This window comes from Argentina anserina, chromosome 4 (assembly GCF_933775445.1).
Source record: "Argentina anserina chromosome 4, drPotAnse1.1, whole genome shotgun sequence".
Classification (NCBI taxonomy): domain Eukaryota; kingdom Viridiplantae; phylum Streptophyta; class Magnoliopsida; order Rosales; family Rosaceae; genus Argentina; species Argentina anserina.
In genome coordinates, this window is record NC_065875.1 from 24179977 (window position 1) to 24194716 (window position 14740).

The 14740-nt window shown below is 37.1% G+C and overlaps 4 protein-coding genes across 5 annotated transcripts; 2 read left to right on the forward strand and 2 right to left on the reverse strand.

Annotated features, from left to right (window-relative positions):
• Positions 1 to 889: 889 nt before the first annotated feature.
• On the reverse strand, positions 890 to 2746 carry LOC126791168 (protein KTI12 homolog). 2 transcript variants are annotated; one of them, XM_050517579.1, is made up of 2 exons: positions 2627 to 2746; positions 890 to 2209 (listed from the first exon to the last, which is right to left on the reverse strand). In XM_050517579.1, the coding sequence occupies exon 2, from the start codon at positions 2084 to 2086 to the stop codon at positions 1178 to 1180; it is 909 nt and encodes a 302-aa protein (XP_050373536.1). In that variant the 5' UTR covers positions 2087 to 2209; positions 2627 to 2746; the 3' UTR covers positions 890 to 1177. The 2 variants fall into 2 exon arrangements, with proteins under 2 accessions (XP_050373536.1, XP_050373537.1); XM_050517580.1 differs by having other exon boundaries at positions 890 to 2087; positions 2627 to 2740.
• A 693-nt stretch (positions 2747 to 3439) lies between these two features.
• Positions 3440 to 5302, forward strand: LOC126791941 (NAC domain-containing protein 41-like). The gene is made up of 4 exons (XM_050518440.1): positions 3440 to 3680; positions 3993 to 4276; positions 4449 to 4750; positions 4831 to 5302. Exons 2-4 carry the CDS (start codon positions 4057 to 4059, stop codon positions 4948 to 4950), a joined length of 642 nt encoding a protein of 213 aa, XP_050374397.1. The 5' UTR covers positions 3440 to 3680; positions 3993 to 4056; the 3' UTR covers positions 4951 to 5302.
• On the reverse strand, positions 5146 to 8104 carry LOC126791940 (uncharacterized). Its single transcript, XM_050518439.1, has 9 exons — positions 7940 to 8104; positions 7631 to 7848; positions 7418 to 7532; positions 6953 to 7042; positions 6623 to 6796; positions 6412 to 6531; positions 5927 to 6037; positions 5383 to 5464; positions 5146 to 5300 (listed from the first exon to the last, which is right to left on the reverse strand). Exons 1-9 carry the CDS (start codon positions 8069 to 8071, stop codon positions 5242 to 5244), a joined length of 1101 nt encoding a protein of 366 aa, XP_050374396.1. The 5' UTR covers positions 8072 to 8104; the 3' UTR covers positions 5146 to 5241.
• Positions 8105 to 10503: 2399 nt separating this feature from the next.
• On the forward strand, positions 10504 to 14508 carry LOC126791942 (beta-glucosidase 40). Its single transcript, XM_050518441.1, has 13 exons — positions 10504 to 10879; positions 11216 to 11282; positions 11445 to 11503; positions 11596 to 11671; positions 11803 to 11874; positions 12033 to 12120; positions 12195 to 12450; positions 12578 to 12693; positions 12834 to 13054; positions 13190 to 13221; positions 13523 to 13625; positions 13771 to 13879; positions 14026 to 14508. The coding sequence occupies exons 1-13, from the start codon at positions 10745 to 10747 to the stop codon at positions 14198 to 14200; spliced, it is 1509 nt and encodes a 502-aa protein (XP_050374398.1). The 5' UTR covers positions 10504 to 10744; the 3' UTR covers positions 14201 to 14508.
• Positions 14509 to 14740: the final 232 nt, after the last annotated feature.

Sequence of the window (14740 nt, forward strand, 5' to 3'; positions counted from 1 at the left end):
CAGAGCAAAAGACTCAGACTTTAATGTGAGTCCAAAATTATAGGAATTCTAGTTATTTGTGTTTGTGTTTGAGTTTTTGTGTTTGTGTTCGTGTTCAGGATTTTATACGTCTCTTGTCTTTTTTTTTGTTATTCAGATCCAGAGGCTCGTAGAGTTAGAAGAAGAAGAAAAAAGACGAAAACAATCATTAATTTTTTTAATATAAACTCAATTAAAGGGAATCATTGTTATTTATTGTGTCCTGAACTTTTATTTACTTTTCGTATTTAATTTGGTTCTTTGGTTGTTTTGTGTCTACGCCATGACGTACGCCAACAACCGGCCTCACAATTTGGTTGTAAAGAAATTAATTTACGGCTGTGATTTTTCCGTCAATTATATGTGATTAGCTTAACCCAAAAAATTGTGTCGTTAAGAGGATGTCACTGTCTTCCTAGATTAGGAAAACAATAAATGTAGGATGGACCAACCCAGAATTTATAAGAAATGAAAAACAATGAATTGGGTTGGTCTCAGCTGGTAGCAGCTAGCTTTACCTTGAACATGAAGGTTGAAACTTTCACCTTCATATATTTCTTCTTTTAGTGAATAATAGACTAATCCAATTTAATGATTACTAATCAAAGTATTAGTTAACAGTTAGATTGCCAACTCTGCAGGTACAGGCCACACAGTAGGGCTGATAGAATGTGAGCTGTGCCAATCATAGCCATAGCTTAAGGCTTTATGTATGGGCTTGATTGCTGGTCAAGATTCCTGTGCTGACCATTGAGGAAAAAGATGGGTTTTTTTTCTAGAACATGGCATTAATTCCCTGGCTTTTGCAGAGAATTGATCAGAAGCAATATTAAAGTAAACAAAATCTATCTGTTCATGTACTAGGAAGAAGGATTCAAAATTCAAGACCATGCTATCAAATTGTTAAGAAAATCCAACTGCTACAAGTAAAACTGAGTAAGCGAAATGAAGAACAAGTTTTCAATAATACATGTAAGAATGGTAGTACAACAATGATGACTGATGAGCACGACTACAACATACATCTGTATAATGCTAGGAGAAACAGCAGCAATTCTTATCAATTCAGGATTGGTTTATCCATGTTTTATCAGCATAAGAATCTGGAGAAACCTAGACCTGTATCAAAACTGAATAGCATTGTACTTTTTTTCCTCGCTCATGAATTTGCCAGTTCCCTGTTCAAGTAATCAACAAACATCCTCTTTGCGCTGTCTGCATCTGAAGGTGGCGGTCGCCCACTTAAACTCGTTTGCCCTGTCAATTTTATGAAAGTTCGGCGTAAGCTTCGAAGCTCTGGAAGCCCTACTGGTCTAGAGATATTGATAGGTGGTAACCCCTGACCAACAGAAACTCCATTTAAAGGCCCTCCAAGTGCCTGTGATTGTGCTTCCACAATAGCATTGGACACCTCTTGTGTTGCTCGGTCCAGCTCATACAGAGAGTTTGCCTCTGAAAACCGTGTGTTCTGTGTTGCAATAGTTGGCTGCAATGTTTTCACATCGCGTGTCTTTGAGTCCACCTTCTTAGTCAGATACAAAATCGCATCTAAAATAGCAGCTGAAGATCCTACTATACCTTCTCTATGTGGCCATAACTCAAACAAAGGAGAATCCCACCGATTTCTTCTATCTGGTGTCTCAAATCTTCTTACCAAATCCTCAAATATCTTATCATTATAGGCATCTTCTCCCTTCTCACTACGCTCCTCATTCCACTTCTTACAATGGGTTTCATCAGCATCACAATACAACACACAATACCTTATCCCTGCAGCACGAGCCAAACACCAAAGCTCATACCTATAACCCTTGATGCTATTCAAAGAATCCACTATTATAATACTATCTCCCGACACTGATCTATCAACTTCAGACCTCAGCACCCCTCGTAAGTTCTTCTCCGCAGGCATATTGGCATAGCTCTGATTCCGGTCAAGATGAAACGAAGTTTCGTCAATAACCCTGACTGTATGACTCGACCCTGATTCTTTCAGAGCCTCAGCTAGGCAGGCGGCAGCCATTGACTTCCCACTGCAGGGCTGCCCACATATCACAACCAGTGCCATCCTAAGAACTCAACTTCTTTAATATTATGAGTCCGAAAATGTCCAACTCAAAATTAATGCCAACTTCTTCTGATTCAAAAGGGGGTATTCTAGTAGCTGATAGTTTTACATAGACAGTGAAACCTATCAGCAGCATAAAGATACAATCTTTAGTGACCAATAGTGTGTATATGAAACTTGTTACATTGAAACCCCCAATCAAATTCATAATATATGGATTCCAGTATCAAAACTACAAATCAAATCTGAATAGGATATCAATCATAATCAAAATCAAAAGGATAAACATTGTAGAGTGAAATTCAAATACAAAGGCTTTCATTCTGGACCGTAAAGATTGGTTTTTTATCAACTGGGAATCTTCCATATTACTGATTTGGTAACCCTAATTAGTGATTAGAGCGATCATATACGAATTCTGAGAAACTAAGAAGGATTAAATTTAAGAGATTCAAGCTCGGAATCAGATATGGGGTAATGAAATGTTCACGAATAAGCAGAAAACTGAAGAAAGTGATGAAGGCAGAGATTGAGGCGAACCTGCTTGGGTGATTTGAGCTGAAACTGCGAGAAGCACAGAGGTCCCAAAATTGATGCTTTGCTTTGAAATTGGGGAGACTCGGAGGTCTAGCTGAAGAAAGGAGAAGGGTTTCGGGTTGCTTGAAACGACGTCGGACCAGGACGAGGTCACGAGGGTTTTATTGGCAATTGGTGAGAGTTTAATGAACTTTTTTTTTTGGGTCTGATAATGAACTTTTTTTAGTTGTTAAAAATGACTAATAAATGGAAAACGAAACAAATTTAAGTGTAGTAGACTAGTAGTTTCTCTCGAAACTGTGCTACTAATACAAATAATCGAGATGGTAAGAATTCAGTGCATAATTTTCATGTTCATGTTCAAATGTCATCAACGATGATTGGTGTTCAATCACAACCTATGGTTAGTTGCAAGCGGGAGAAAGTATTCTGACAAGTTCTCTGAAAACTTATTAGTCTCCAGACCTAAAACGTCGAGCGTGGATGATTAATTGAATATAACATTAAAAAATAGCTTATGGGATGTAGCAACGTAATAGCAGCTAGAACCAAGACAATGATACCTCATTTTAATGCTTGTTTTAATCTTTATTGTGATCTTATAATAACATACAGAAAGAATTGTCGTGTTTTTTATTAGAATGATTTTCCATGAAAATATTTATGTGTTTACTAATACTAGGTCACACTTCTTAATTATATGTGCTCAGAAATTTAGTTACAAATAGAAAAAAGGGATGAGTTTAGGAATCAAATCATCCAAAATCAATCATAGTCTCTCAAGTTCATGATTATGTCTATTTGGGTTGGGAAAAGGGGCCTTTTATAAAGGAAATGGACTAGGAAACTCGGCGTTGGATCCAAACCAGCTTTAGAACACGTGTGTGGTTTCAGTTTGCGCCGCTGCATCTACAGTACTTACGTAAGCATCACTGCAAAGAGATTGTGTTCGGATTCGCCCGATCAAAAATGGATAACCAAACTTGTATATGAACAGACAGACCTACACAACGCTCCAGTTTCAAAGGCCCCAATACGTCTCTTCATCTCGCCGCCGGTAAGTCCTTCTCTTCATCTTCTGTGTCTCTTAGATTTCGAATTCGACCTGAACGTTTATTGATCCGAGTAACCGACCCGCGGTTCGATTTCTGACCGTGTATATATAGGTTTATGAATGTTTGAATCCAATTAGCCTGCAGCTTATAGAAACCTGGATCCGCAAAGCTCTGATATGATCATACATAGCTGTTCTGTTGTGGGTTCCTATATATATACGAATATGTAATCACACATCTAACAGGTGACTGCAGCTATGGTGAAGAAGCATTATATGACTCTCCTTTCTCTGCCTCTACTTCTATATATGCAGGCTCGAAGGAAGAAACATAGAGTTTCTCATTGATTGATCAAAGCAAGCCCCTTTACGTGACTAAATGTTGAAGGAAGATTTTGATGTGCTCAAGTGTACGGAAGTCGATAATGGGAAGACACAGGAAGAGCTGAATTTACCTAAGGGATATAGATTTTCTCCGGATGATGATGAATTAGTTCTGTTTTACTTGTTTAACAAAATTCTAGGTCGTCCAATCCCTTTAACTGATGTTATAAAAGAACTTGACCTGTATGAGCATGATCCGGATCAGATACCCCGAGGTATAGCTCAAATCTCTATTCCCAAGCATTATTTTCATGTTATTGTCTTATTGATCATCAAGTAATTAACCTCTTTGTTTGAATCAAAACTATTAGACTGAACAGTTGTAATATGACCAGGGTTTTTTCATTTTTGCTAACTGCCTAACTCTGATGCCTATTTGAATCACAGGTGATTATAGACATGGTACCAAGGGCAATGAAGCATACTATTTCACTAATGTTGAACAGATTTACAGCAGTGAAGGGAAAGGCACTAAAAGAACTACAAAGGGTGGTTACTGGAAGGTAACTACTGAGAGAGAGCAGGTTACATATGGGGATGACAAAGTAGTTGTTGGGTTTAAAACTTCTATGTTATTCAATAAAGGACATGTGCCAAGAAGGAAGCTAAGTTCATTTGTCATGCATGAGTACAGAGTTAATCCCAGCATAGTTCCTGTTGGTGTGCTTAATGACAGCATAAGGGCAAAGGTCAGTGCCACAAACTGCGTACATTTTCAATTGTGAATGTGTAGTTTGTTTGATTGGTTAGTCTGTTTTCTTTGTTACAGATTGAGCGATTTGTGGTGTGCAAAATTGTAAACAAGGATGTAGAGATTCTTGATATGCATCAGACATATAAAATGGAACCAGAGATGCTCGACAATGAAGAAGATAGTGAATCAAATTGATATGGCGAACTACAGTAGGCTGGCTATATGTTAGGACCAATTTTTGCACTGTTAGTTCTGGTTGTAAGTTTCTGAATCTTTGATGTAAGGCAAGTTGATTAGTCTTTTCTGGTTATCTATCAAAATGAATCCATGTGCGATATACTTTTATCGTCATTCAATCTAGTGTATACTTGATTTTGTACTCAGTAAATATATTCGGAATCAACACAGCGTTAATTCAATTAAGTCACCATTGATGTTTTGATAATAAACTCTAGCAGAAAGTACCCATACAGAAAGAATCGAACATCAACAAACTACACATGATCTAAACAACTCGGTGAGAACATTTTCGTTTAAATTATGCCCTGCAGGTATAAAAAAAAACAAAGAAATATATCAGTAAACTAAACCGGAGCTGTTTGTGGCAGTGTGAGCAGAGCTGTTTACCTATAAAAACTATCTTGTTCATCTGATTATCTTCCTGTTTCCAATCACGAGTTGGCACGATCTCATATATTTCCCTCACTGCCTGCCAAAACATTGGTGAAAAAGGAGGCACAGATTTATGAGATTCACACCAGGCTAGAATCCTCTAAAAGAAGACTAGAAGAGTAAACAAATAGAATTGGTGTGTGAAGTATAGATGTTTAGATACTAGATATAGCCTAGGTGTCTCCCTCCTGGTATAATGGTATATCAAAAGATTTTAACCTCAATTCCAGTGACTTGGACAGCTTGCTGTCAATTGATCTTATCACTGTTATATGCCGTATTGATACAACCTCTTAACATGCTTCTTCTCAAAGTCATTCATAGTGCAATTAGTTGCTTCTCTACGGACTACAATTACGTGGCGTATCAAAACAAGGTCAGTCAAAAACTTTGGCCATCTTTGTTTCCCCATCTTAATCAGTCAAAAACTTTGGAGGAACCCAATCAGAGCATTAATTGCTCTACTCATAGATTATAGCCAAAAAAGTAATAATAATACCTGCAAAGTATGTAATTGGTTTGAATTGTGGACGCTCAAAACCCCTTTGCAGCGATACACATCCATTCCATATTTCTTCTCCCAAAGAATCTCCTCGAGCAATAGACGGACCTTGAGAAACAAAATTAAGACAACATACGACACATATGATAAAACCAAAAGATACAGCAATCGATATTTTAGACAGCTTTTGTAATGTGCATCCACATCCCATTTGTATAAGGAAAGTGACACATTTCTTAGATTAGTTAGATATGGATGCCTAGTGTAGCCTTACTTTATAACTGTTTATTCTCTCTGCTTAGTGTAGCCTCACTTTATCGATAACTGATGTCAATAACTTATCAAATACACTTTCTCAGGTATATACAACTTCAACTACAATGATGTCTACAAATGTCATGAATGGTAACCTTTAATAGAAGCTTATGATGCTGCACCAACTACTCAAAAGCGATTTATTTTAAGCCATTCAAACTGTTTACCTTTTCAAGATCGACCTTCTGTTGCTCACGAATGCACAAGGTTCGCACACCACTATCGTGGAGATCCCGGGTAGATAAAGCACGATTTTCTTCCAATAATGATTCTAAATGAGCAGCATGCTGAAAAGGATGGAGTTTACTGCAGTTATCAAATTAAACCTCAGTGTGAACTAAACCAGTAAGAAAACACAGAGACCTATGCCTCACTAACCATAGCATCATAGGCCCGACAATCCAATATCTTAGACAAGTCGACTTGACTCCGAACAGAACGGATGATACAAGCAAGTGAATTAATACTATGTATCTCATTCTCAAGTTCCTCCAGATATTCATTAGAACCCTCTGGGGAAACCAAATCAACCTTGTTAAGAATTACAACATCCTACAACAAACAGCCAAATTCATAAATATGAAGTACAAGAACTGAACATTACAGCCTGGTTAATAAGCAAATCAAAATGGAGAGAATATGTACTAGCCAGTATAAATCAAGTGATTTCATTAAAAGTAAGCCGTGAGTCGAATAATGTGACAATACCGCAAATGCAATCTGTAGATATGCTTCAGGAAATGAGGATGAACTTTTATTCTCACTGAGTTGAAAACGAAGGTTCTTGGCATCCACAACCTGTATGACATATTGGGGTAACGTGATAATAAATTAAACAAACACCATAGCACTCTAAAGAAAAGACAGGAAAACTAGCTCAGTTCTCATGAAGCAGTAGAAACTAACAGTTCTCGTGCAAATTATGAAGGTAGAAACCAACAGTTCTTATGCAATACATGAAACAGTAGACACTTGATCATGGACATTAACACCTGATGCTGCCAAGTAAGCAATTGGCAAGAAAGATTTTTAAATCCAAATGGCACTCTAAATACTAATGTTGTAACTAAAATTCTATAAACCGAACGTGAGCACTACCATAATAACAAACACCCATCACCAGTCTAGACAAACAGCAAAATACAGCTTCAATTCAAATTGCTCAGTACTCACAGTAATAATCGAATCAAGCTTGACAGCCGCTTCCAACTGATCATCCAACCACAGAACCGAAGCAAGCGGAGCAGGGTTGGCCAAACCAGTAGTCTCCAACAATATATGATCAAGTCTACAAGCAAACCAAAACATAACAAGCCCTTATTCACCACCATCACCATAATAAAAACTTTGAGGCAAAAACTCCAAAACCCATGATAAAGCTCAAACCTTTCTTTTCTCTCCACAAGCTGCTCCAGTGCTTGGACCAAGCTGTGCTTCACAGTACAACATATACACCCATTTGCCAACTCAACCCACTCTTCCACAAGAGCACCACCATCTCCTTCATTAATCATTGCCCTCTCAACCCCAATTTCCTCACCAAACTCGTTTAATATCACAGCAATTTTCTTCCCATGTTGGGTGTTCAATATATGATTAACCAGCTGAGTTAAACCAATCAAAGTTCTCATCTTTTCTCTAGAAAGATTACAAATTTAAGTGAAAGATTTGAGCTTTACAAAGAACTAAGCTTACAGTGGATTTGCCTGAACCCAGATAGCCGGTGATGACGGTGACACCGACGGGATCGTCGACGTCGGTGGGCCCACTTGAAAAGGGTTGGTCGATTTCGACAGCGAGAGGTGGAGCTTCTTCATCGTCGTCCATCTTTGCGAGAGCCGCAAGCAATTTTCGACTCGGGGGTTTAAAAGGTTGTAGCTTTTACCTTCTTTTCTCGGTAAGTTTGCTTTCGCTCCTTCTTTTACAGCTTACGGTCATTTATTTTAATAGAAGTTTTAATTCATATTGAAAGAAATAGATCGTGATTCGTGTTAATCATCCCAAATGGATAATTTAATCTATTTAGCTCCTGGTTTGGTTTAGATAGTTGCTTAATATTTTTTTTTTTTGATACAAGAAATGAAATTACAAACTAAAACCCCTGGGACATCCATAGATAGTTGCTTAATATTGATGTTGCAGTTTTGAGATGTTTATCTGTTTCTGCTTCTTGACAAGACTTGGTCTAGAACCAAAGATGATGTAAGACGCTCATCTACCTTGTGGAACAGCCGAACAACATATCAGTCTACAATTCTACATTGGTAATGTAATGCTTCACAATTCAGATATTCTTCCTCTAAACTTGCTCACCATCACAGTTGTAAAAGATTCGAAATTGTGGAAGCTCATGCTGATGAAGTGATGAGCAATCCTGATTAAAAAAAGGAAAGGCTTCTCATAGATGGGAAAATACTAGTCACGTCATTGGGAAACAGAATGCAAAGTGAAATGAACAGAATTGAACCCCGTGACATTCTTGGGTTTTATAATAGGATCCCTATTATGTACTTATCATAAAATCACAATTCATTAACTCCCCACATAAGTACATGCTTTGAACTTAATGAAACCAATTAATAATTTGAAGGACGTGAGTAGGAGTCTTATGTTTCTTCCTTAACCAACTTTGCTACGGTTTTGATTGCTTCTTCATCAATTCTCCAGCAGTTTTCAACTTTCAAGCGTTATCATATAAGACTATAGGCTTATTACTTAATTAGAAACAAGCCACACTACACAAGCAACACATTGAACAAGTCATTTTAAGTATTTTTGAATTGAAATTCAAATTGCCAATGTAATATTGATGATCAATATACACATTCTCCAATGGTTTTCAACTTTCAAGCGTTATCATATAAATTACAAGCTTATTACTTAATCATAATCAAGCCACACTACACAAGCAACACATTGAACAAGTCATTTTCAAGCGTTTCAAATTGAAATTCAAATTGCCAATGTCATATTAATGATCAATATACACATTCTCTAGCGGTTTTCAATTTTCAAGCGTTATCATATAGACTATAGGCTTATTACTTAATCATAAACAAGCCACAATGCACAAGCAACACATTGGACAAGTCATTTCAAGCGTTTCAAAATTGAAATTCAAAATTGCCAATGTCATATTGATGATCAATATACACATTCTCTAGCGGTTTTCAACTTTCAAGCGTTATCATATAGACTACATGCTTATTACTTAATCAGAAACAAGCCATACTACACAAGCAACACATTGAACAAGTCATTTCAAGCGTTTCAAATTGAAATTGAAATTGCCAATGTCATATTGATGATCAATATACACATTCTCCAACGGTTTTCAACTTTCAAGTGTTATCATACAGACTACATGCTTATTACTTAATCAAAAACAAGCCACACTACACAAACAACACATTGAACAAGTCATTTCAAGCGTTTTCAAATTGAAATGTAAATTGCCAATGTCATATTGATGATCAATATACACATTCTCCAATAGTTTTCAACTTTCAAGCCTTATCATATAGACTACATGCTTAGTACTTAATCAAAAACAAGCCATATTGCACAAGAAAAACATTGAACAAGTCATTTCAAATTGAAAACTCAAATTGCCAATGTCATATTGATGATTACCAAATGACAAAAACCCAGTACTGTCCTAAAATGCACCACCAAATTAAAACCAGATGGCATCATAAAGGTCACCCCTCTAACATACTGATCCCAAAATCACAAAAGCATTATTCCACTTTAATTGTTGTTTGATACACCTGAACTTTCTTTTTATTGCAAAGGGGCTGTCATACTAAGTATCAAGCATGTATATTCATAAAGAAATCTATGACTACATTAGAGATGGATGCATACTCCAAAGGAAAAATAAAAATAGCGTACACATTTGTAGCACTTGATCTTATCTTATGCTTTTGAATACTAATATAAACCCTATAACTAAGGTGAATGAATGGCAATGAAATTATAGTGAGCCAATAAACAAATGATATTAAGAACATAGATTACAGCACACGATGGATTGCATTCCGAGATAAGGAAGCTAGAGAAAGACTGGAAAGCAATCCCACATTCTCTTCCAAGATGATTGATGAAAGCAAAGACAACGACCAAGAAGGCTAAAACAAAAAACTCTGAATTAAAATAACAAATAAAACCAAATCTCATAGCCTCATGAATGCAATTGCAGCACCTATATTAATGTCTCTTCTGGTATGAAAACGTGTCAACCCTGGACTAGCCAAAAACCCCATTGCTTGTTTGCCACTATCCCCATAATTAAAAAAGCCACCATTGTTCTCTCTTTGGCCATTGTGGGATTCCTTACCCACCATTTTATGCGTCTTCCTTAACTACCCCAGTTCACATTCTGGGATTTGGTTGTCAGTCTCACTATAAATCTACCATCTTCTTATAAAGCTCCAATCTTTTTCAATCTAACTTCTTATAAATCCCAAGTTGTTCATTCTAAAACCTCATAGAGAAGATATGGGGTGGCATGGATGCATTGCTTTGTTTATTGCTTTTCAGGTGATTATTGGGTGTTCATCACAGTCTCCAGAGATTAACAGGGGCAGCTTTCCAAAGGGATTTGTGTTTGGGACTGCTTCTTCTGCCTTCCAGGTTGGCCGCTCTTTAGTTTCTTCAATACTGAAAAGACTAGGACCCGTTTTCCAGTGAAGATAGAATAGGATGCTGAATAGACGAAATGAACCACTATGTTTCATGATATTTGCAACTCACCCTTTGTTGTATATGGTTGTTTTGTTTATATGCTGTTTCCTGGTTTTGTGACAGTGGCATTTTGTTTTTTAACTTTATATATCCACTGTTCTTATCAAACTAGATGAATTACCACCTTGTTTAATTTCTGGGTTATTATTTTTATTATTTGTTTCGATATGGAATGTAAGATACACCAGATATACAAATGGTTAATCTTCATTCTGGTTTTGTTAGTATGAAGGCGCAGTAAAAGAGGATGGAAGGGGGCCTTCTGTATGGGACGTTTTTTCACACACTTTTGGTAATAATTTACTATCTTATTTCTTGATTCAAACCTCTACTATGATCTGGATATTGAAGCTATAGCATTAGTAAATCCAAGCTTCTGCCAATCGGGTAAAATCCATAATGTATCTGACTATATGCAAAATACTGTTTGTTAATTGCTTACATTGTGCTGCAGGTAAAATAACTGATTTCAGTAATGCAGATGTTGCTGTGGATCAGTATCACCTATATGATGCAAGTCTTCTCCAACCAGTCTCAGCTTTCTTTAAATTTAAGAAAGTATGACATTGTTGATTAATGATAATATTTACTCTATTTGTGAGCAGGGAGATGTGCAACTTATGAAGGATATGGGATTGGATGCTTATAGGTTTTCGATATCCTGGTCTCGAATTTTCCCAAGTAAGCTCTAGCAGTTTTATGAGATATATATTATTGTGTAACATTCAAGATTTATATAGCTATTAGAAGAAGCGTATGATGGAAGTAAATACAAGATTGAAATTTCTAATATGGAGCTTTATGTATATCAGATGGAACTGGTGAAATTAATCAGGCGGGGGTTGATCACTACAACAAGCTCATTAATTCATTGCTAGCCCAAGGTAACTTCCACAATTTTTCCATCAATTACCCTCCAATGTCTCATGTATAACTCCTGATCTAGGTCCATCAAGTTTCTCGATCTGATATTCATCTGCGAATAAATGTCACTTTTAATTTTCCAAAATCTGTGTTTGAGTGTAAATGAATTCATGTGCAGGAATTGAACCATACGTAACCCTCTACCACTGGGATCTTCCTCAAGCATTGGAAGACAGATACACTGGGTGGCTTGATGCTCAAATCATGTAAGCAATGCTCACAATTTCATAACTTTACTTTCTGTAAGTTTGATCACCAATATGACCTCAATCAATTACAGAAAGGACTTTGCAGTATACGCGGAGACATGCTTTCAGAAATTCGGTGACAGAGTGAAGCACTGGATCACATTCAACGAGCCGCACACATTTGCTGTACAAGGATATGATGTAGGCCTCCAGGCACCAGGAAGATGCTCTATCCTAGGCCACCTTGTCTGTAGGGCTGGAAACTCTGCAACTGAGCCTTACATAGTTGCTCACAATGTCATCCTTTCTCATGCTACTGTTGCCAACATTTACAGGAGAAAATACAAGGTAAAAGGATGGAATTGCCTAATCTAGTTCAACATGAAAGAATTCTTAAGCCATCTTTTCATTTTAAGGGCTTGTTACACAATTGCACCCACAACAGATATCAATTTCTCACACTACTTCTTTGCAGTCAAAGCAACGAGGATCAATTGGGGCATCATTTGATGTTATTTGGTATCGATCAGCAACAAACTCTACAGCAGACATTGAAGCAACTCAAAGAGCCCAAGATTTTCAGCTTGGCTGGTATGCTCGATCATGAACTCCAATGTTGAAACTGAGGCTCACAAGTTATCCTTGCTTTTGTTACTTCCAATTTTCCAAACTCTTAATTTTACAAGAAAACGGCCTGGAATTAGGATAATCACTTTGTTGTAACACAACAGGTTTCTCGACCCGTTTATCTTTGGGGATTATCCATTCTCTATGAGAAGTAGAGTTGGAAGCAGACTGCCTACATTTTCCAAATCTGAGTCTACTTTAATCAAGGGGTCATTGGATTTTGTGGGCATTAATCACTACACTACCTTCTATGCCAGTAACGATGCTTCTGCTGTAATCGGACTATTGAATGACACCCTATCAGATTCGGGTGCCATTACCCTTCGTAAGTCACAATAAACACTAAAACTTGTGTCTGGTAGAGTCAGCTTCCATATCATTAGAGTTTAGATCATTGTATTTTGAATCTTATCCAACAGTTGGTTTCTGACTGATGTTAGTACTCTCATCCTGTTTTCAGCTTTCAAAAATGGGAAACCTATTGGAGACAAGGTATGCAGCGTAATATCTTTGTAAAACACACATTATACACACACATCATATCTAAGTTCAAATATGTCATCTACATTTATATGAGACATAAAGAAGATGATCGATCTTCTATATCGAAAGCAATGAAAGTACATGTGATGCCATAAAAAGGCTATCCTCTGATATCTAATCATTCTCTGTGGGTTATAACTTGTTTTGAGATTAATGGGATCTGATAGATTACACCATTGCAATGCTAAATGCTTGTTACTGTTTGATTCTTTTGACCTGATTATGCATTATAATTCATGTAAAAATGCAGGCAAATTCGATATGGTTATACATAGTGCCTGAGGGAATGAGGAGCTTAATGAACTACATCAAGAAAAAGTATGGCAATCCTACGGTCATTATCACTGAGAATGGTAAGTTCTGAGAGCCGAATGGAGGAATTAACATAGATGTAGCTCTACATCTTGATCATTTCATTACCTACCTGACTTGCTTGCCTTTTTTGAAAGATACTAAAACTCATACGAAATCAGAACTGATATATTCTACTTTTGACAGGCATGGATGACCCGAATAGCCCATTCATTTCCCTCAAGGATGCTCTAAAGGATGAGAAAAGGATCAATTACCACCGTGACTATTTGTCAAACTTGCTAGCTTCAATCAAGTATCTATACAGAAACATCTTTGATTTTATACATAAATCATAAATGTGAATATGTGATTACTGATCGATCTAGCAAACCATGTTCATATATATGATATGAGGTCCGGCAGCTCATGTTAACCTCTGTTCTGGTTGAAAATGTGCAGAGATGATGGGTGCAATGTGAAGGGTTATTTTGCATGGTCTCTACTGGATAATTGGGAATGGGCTGCGGGATACAGTTCAAGATTTGGTCTATATTTCATCGACTATAAGGACAAGCTCAAAAGATACCCTAAGGACTCTGTTCAATGGTTCAAGAACTTCTTAACTCCTACTTGAACAATATGCCGGGTACGATAGAATTGATGAAAGCTGCAATTACAACTCAACTCATCAAGTACAAAACAAAGTGGTGGTTGCAGTTCATGTTCTTGGTAGGAGCAAGGGAGCTGTTGTAAACCATGGTAGTTGTGTGACTTGTGTCTTTTGTAATCTGTTGATTAATTTATACATGCATACAAATTGAAGAACAACACATACAGATTAATGTGAATTCCTGAAACTTCAAATGACAAGCAGTGTTGATTTCAAATGAACACGTCTTGTACACTGTATGTCCGCAATTGTTCCTTGATCGAAGTCATCGTTGAAACTCTTTCCCGATGGTGATCGTATACTCCGGCAAACCTAAGCAGCACCACGTACGTCCGCCAAGCTGCGGGTACAAAGGCAGTGGCAGCAGCTTGGTTCCCTCTTCTGATTATGATGATATGGTTAGATGGGATTCGAGTTGCTTGTGATCCACAAAAAAGTGTGGACGCATGCGTGGTTTGTTTAAGCAGAACGTATATAAAAGATCGACCAAGTAAGATAGATTGG